Source organism: Choloepus didactylus, chromosome 3 (genome assembly GCF_015220235.1).
Source record: "Choloepus didactylus isolate mChoDid1 chromosome 3, mChoDid1.pri, whole genome shotgun sequence".
In the NCBI taxonomy this organism is placed as follows: domain Eukaryota; kingdom Metazoa; phylum Chordata; class Mammalia; order Pilosa; family Megalonychidae; genus Choloepus; species Choloepus didactylus.
The window spans coordinates 122,392,206-122,398,205 of record NC_051309.1 but is presented as its reverse complement, the minus strand read 5'-3'; the positions used below and the strand labels follow the sequence as shown (position 1 = coordinate 122,398,205).

Genomic DNA, 6,000 nt, shown 5'->3' with positions numbered 1-6,000 from the left:
CTTCCACTAGAGTCAAAGCAACAGGAAGAAGATACACAGCTTGGAGGCAGAGGTTGATCTTTTCTTCGTTTTTCTACCCCCATTGCCTAGGAAACAACACACTTATCATCAGGCTTTGGCTTCCTGCTTTAGATAGGAATGAGGAAAGCAGACAAGATCTATTCACTCTCAGGTGTGTTGTTGCTTTGGCAATTTCCAAACTTTATGTGGCAGCAATTAACTGGTAAGTAGAACATGACATAAGGAGTTAGAAAAGAGACTCAGAATGCAGGGTTATAAAAGCAGTTTTTATTAGAAAGAATAACAAAATACTTTATATACATGTTATTGAACATATATGATCTGGGTTACTAGACTTTCTAGTAGTGAATTTATTCTGGAGCCTAAAAGATGAAGCTTAGATACTTGAGAACTCTTGCTCAAAACTTCAGTGTTTTTTAAAAAATTAAAATTTAGTAGATGAAGGTCTATTAAGAAATACTGGAAAAGTATGAAATCTAGGTAGCATCAGTGACTATATGTATTCTAAAATATCCTTTCTGGAGAAACAGTGATTCAACCAAGTACAACACTGAAAACATTTTCTGTTAAGAAATGCAAGTGTAAATGTATGTATGTAACAGCAATATTCTCCCATCAAAAATGAATAAACTTTCCAAATGATAGCATGTATATCAATCCATTTTCTGTAGGTACAATAAACATATTTTCAGAGTCAAGGAAATCTAAATACAACTTACTCTAGATCTTTGTTAATGTACTATGGGGAAAGCATGAATAAATGAAGTTGATTGATTCATTTGACAAATATTTGGAGCACCTAGTATGTAGCAGGCATTGTGTTAGGCCCTGGAAATGCAATTATGAAGAAGACATATTTTCTGCCCTTGTCAAGCTTATCATTTAATAGAAAAGTTGACAAGCTATTATAATAAACCATGAATTCTCAGAAAGCACATAATGAGTTACCTAAACTGAATTTAAAAGGGTCAGAGAATTTTTCCCGGAGAACATGATATCTAAGCTGAAATCATGTGTAAGCTGTGTAGGTGTTGGTCAGTCTGGTGGGGAGGGGTTAAAGCAGGTAAAGCATGTACTGAGGTCTAGAAGTGAAAGAGAATGTTTCTTTACAAAAAAAAAAAAAAGGTTCTGTTCAGCTAAGTCTTGGAAAGGGAGGGTGGGAGTATAGTTCTCTTTTCTAAGAGACATGCAAGAACCAGTTCATGAAGGGCCTTGTAAAACATATTAAGGAATAAGAACTGTATCATAATGGCAACAGAAAGCTATGGAAAAAATTTAGGTCAAGGAAATCAGACCCAGTGTTTCAGAAAGATTATTCTGCTGTAAAGTGGAAAATGAAGGCAGGGAGACCAATTAAGACTCTGAGCTAGCAATCCAGGTGACTAATTTAGTGAAAATAGGAATGGAGAGACATGGAAGGATTAAAGAAAATTTTAGGGAGTAAAATAGACAGGACGTGGTGATTGATTATATTTAAGCAGTTTAGAAGAGATAGGAATTAAGGATGTCATCTACAATTCCAGCTCAAGCAGCTGTAGAGAGGATTGTGTAATTTGCTGAGATGCAAAATACAGAAAGAAGAGGTTTGAGAGAAGGATGTTGAGTTCCTTTTTAGATGTTAAATTACAGGTGCTATGGCATATCTAAGTGCAAATGTTGAGTACTCAATTGAATGTATGGATCTTATATTCTGTACAAAGCTCTGAATTGGAGATGCAGAGGGCAGCTGTTAGTATACAAATGGTAACTGAAGCAATGGGAGTGGTGGCATTGTTCAAGGAGACATTTAGTGATGAGAGAACAAGCAGTTCTCTTATTACTCCAAGGAACATAAAAATTAAGGGTTGGCCAGAGAAACAGGAGTTACAAAAGACCCCAAGTCTAATAAAATTCCTCAAGCCATCAATTTTATATTAGTTTATATTCTCCTTGTCCAAGTCGTTTACTAGAGATACTGACAGAAATAAAATAGTATTATCTGAATTTTTCTCTTCTCTCTTCATCATGCAATGTCGTAAACTGGCAACCAAACCAAACCAAACCAAACCAAACCAAACCAAATGGGGCAATATCAAGAAGAATGAAAGCATTTAAAATAACCCCAAATCAATGAACATTTGTAAAATAAATAAATTAAAATATAATCTACAAACCAAACAGCCCTTGATTCTTCAAAACCTAGTTTTGACTATTTCGAGCTTTTTATATTTCAACAGACCTCTACTTAATTTGCCCTCTATCAGCCCTGTAATAGTTTCTCATTTCCTAATTCTGAGTAGACTTTAATGGATTTGCAGCTCAGTGACAGGTAGACTTTCTCTGATCAAAATTTGTGAGTAGATAGAGATATAATGATCAGAAGATAACCACGGCACATAATACCCACATAGAAAAAATCCAAGTACAGTCTTGGCTAGGTAGATGTAGATTTACCTTGTGTTCTTCTCTTTATTTCACTTTTCTGTGAGACTAGAAATGTGAATGTGGCCTCTAGGGTAGCTAAGCAGTGGTATACTGGTAAATGTTTTAACAACTGGCTCTCCAGAGGGAAAAAGCTTTGATTTGTGGCATTTTACAATTACTGTGGTATAAATACTCCACCATAGCCAAATTCAAGCTACCAACTTGATGCCACTGAAGGTGAAGTGGGGAAAAAATGCACGTAATTGGCTCTCACAAGCCAGTGTAAGCTGGCTCCAGCATACTGTATGACCAAGAATGATCTGACTGGTGGTCAGGAATGGGGAAATATTCTGTATTTATTGCAGCTGAATATATGAGAGGGCAGAATTCTACAAAATATGGAACTTTTGCTTTAAGGAAAATAGATGTATTCATCTATGGTCAGTTTGTGGATCTTAATCCTTTTCCTCTGTATTGAGGGCTGGAAGTATAGTATTATTAATAATCTAATAACCTTAGCAGTGTAACTTCTATATATTAATTCATAAACAATAACAATTTCAAAAAAATGCCTTGTATCTTAGATTGAAATGACTGAGAATCATTTTCAACCTAATTCCTTATCCCACGAACCAAAGAAATTGTCTTTTTTTTCATTTCAGGGTGTCCTTACAATCTGCATTCTAATATATTTCACAAAAGAAAATATTTTATCTCCACCAAATAAGCAAAGTTTGCTTTTTGTTTCTGTAGAAAACAAGATTTGATGGTATACAGTACTAACCAGTAACATATATAGAAATAGCAGCAAAATATCTCCTTTTTTCTGTATATAATTTAATATATACCCCATTAACAGGAGTGCGCAAGATGCATAGTATTGACAGTATATGAAATAACTACTATTAAAATTTACATTAATAATATTTTCAACATTAGGCACTGGTGGACCAGAGCTATTTTTTATATTATATCTTTTTGTATTCAAAAGAGAAATAAAAATTTCTGATAGCTTTAGAAAAGAATGTACTTATTAATATTTTTTGCAGATATACAAATTCTCATGACTCTTCCATTAAAAACCCGACAACTCTACTGTGCACAAATGAAAACACCTTTTCAAATAATTCATACTTATGCTGAATACATAAAAGTTATTATGAAAATATTGCATATAGTACAAAGTCTTTTTTAAGTCAAAATTTAAAAGGTCCATATTTATATAAATGCACAATACTTTTTAGTATTAGTCTGGTGTTTTTGCTTTGCATTATCTGATTGCAGAAATGTAAGTTAAACATTTAAAAAAATTTTCTGCTTCAGAATAGGAAGACAATGAGAACTCACAGAATAAAGATTTTTAAAACAGGACTGGGCAGAAACTTTACAAAGTAGAATAGTAAACATTCTGTGTGCTTTAGTTATTGAGTTATCAAAGATAAAAATGTCCCATTGCATTTTCCTTGTATTTAACTTGAATTCCTAGATAATTATCTTAACTACCACTCTGTCTATGGAGATACAGTCTTTGAGAAGAGAGTACAAAGTCTTTAGGTTCTCTAACAAAATCCAAAACATCACTAGAAGACATTTTCCATTTTCAAGGTATATTTATAAAGAAATGCTTATTTCAATATAAAACCCCAAAGTGCTTAATGAAGATACTTTAATGACATGGCTAGCCAATTACTCACTTGGCTTTAGTCTAAGGGGAATATTATTAAAATTGGCTATTAAACTCAAAATGTAAGCATTTGGATTTATATTGTAATACTGTATTTCCCAATACAGATACTAAAGAAAAATGAGCTTTTTTTTTTCTTAAAATGGTAAAATATTTCAACCCTAATATAAATCAATTTTTGGGGAAAAAAATCCATGCCAAGATAGGAAATACATTGTTTTAAATCTTGGAATAATTGTTATAAAAGAACTATAAAATTGTAAATTTCTGAAAGAAAAATAAACTGCAAATGTCTCCCTAGGAAAAAAATATGCAGCCAGTTAGATACAAGAAAATATAGCATCACTTTAGAGTGCAGCCAACGATGCACCTGGCTTATAAGACTTAAAAAATTCACAGAAAGTAATTAGCACCACAAATTGCGTAAAACCTTAACTGACGTGATTCCAGGCCCAAGTGTTACATTGTTGAAAAGCTACATTTTAACTTGGGAAGTTTCCTCAGCAATAATATATACTTTTTCAATCTTTAGATTTACTGATTTTCATCAAAATACTAAGGTAGTGTATGGTAATTATCATTTCCATTGGTTTGGGCTGAGCAGGGACAAAAACTTCCAAACATTTCCCAAATAAAATGAGATTAATTTGGTGCGAGTGGGAGTGGGAGGGGAGTTGTTTTCCAATTAAAACATATTTTTATATCCTCTTTTCATCCTTTTTCTTCTACAATATTTCACTGGAGTGCTTTAGAACTATGTTACCTGATTTTAATTTCATATCCTCTTATTTTCCCTGCTCACTTTTTGGTGGTATTATTTAAGACTTTGGGTAGAATAAGGGTGTCTAAAGTGGGCACAGATCACAGCAATGAAACAAGAGTTTTGAATAAGGTACAAATTATATATTCAACCCTGTTATAATCAAGAGTTGAGTTTAATTTTAGACAATATCCACTTACAAATTTAATTACAAAACAACCAGCACATAATCTGAAACAAGGCAAATTGTTTTCAGCTTTCATATAGTGAAACATATAAATTCATAATTACATAATATGGCTACCAAATGTCAACCCACAGCTCATTTGCCCATGTTTTACTGTTGCACATAAATAATGACAAGGCAAAGAACAGCAACTAGTCCGAAGGCTTGTAGGCCAAGAAACCATAGCATAACCCAAAAGAAGATGACTATTACTGGTTCCACAATTCGTTCTCCAAAATACATCCTTGTGAAGCCCATGTTGATAAGGCTTTTGTTCAGTTCACCGAAAAGTGTTCCCATCTTTTTGTAGTCATCTCTGACAGGCTCCCCAGCATCGATTTGTGATTCTTGAATATCCTTTGGAAAGAAAACAAGACAGAACAAAACATAAACAGAAAATCAGAAATATGTGAAGGTCTTTAAGGAAAATGACTATCCCATAGTTCTTACTCACAAAGCACTGGACATAATTCTGATAATCATTCAATACATATTTGTTAACTTAATACAATAGGAATGTTCTTTTTAATTGACATATAGAAAAATCGTGTCTGTACCCACCTTTTAAGATCATGGGAAAAACTAACTTACTGAATTTTGTGGAATCAATACTGACTAGAACCTCAACTATCAGAACACCGATTTATAAGAAAAAGGAGCTTATTCATGTCCATTCATTTTCTAGTGTCCTGGAATTGCACAAAGATGTCTGCTTAAATGAAGACTCATCAAAGTATTTCTCTTGTCAGTGATCACAATTTCAGAACCACCTTTTCTTTTATGAGGCAGGCCGCAATTGCTCCATCCTTGTAAGTCAGCTCTCTTTTTAGTCCATTCCTCTGACACTGAGACTTAAAGGAACTTAGCCTCAGCAGCCTCCATCTCTTTACCATTGTTTAGTAATCC

General features: G+C 33.4%; 1 protein-coding gene across 1 annotated transcript in view; it reads right to left on the bottom strand.

The window, feature by feature from the left end:
- Positions 1-268: 268 nt before the first annotated feature.
- The window catches only part of FAM241A (family with sequence similarity 241 member A), a 68,422-nt gene continuing 62,690 nt past the window's right edge, over positions 269-6,000 (bottom strand). Inside the window, exon 2 of the mRNA XM_037830469.1 lies at positions 269-5,451. Within this exon, the coding sequence (XP_037686397.1) occupies positions 5,206-5,451 (246 nt within the window). The 3' untranslated portion in view covers positions 269-5,205. The remainder of the gene's footprint in view (positions 5,452-6,000) is intronic.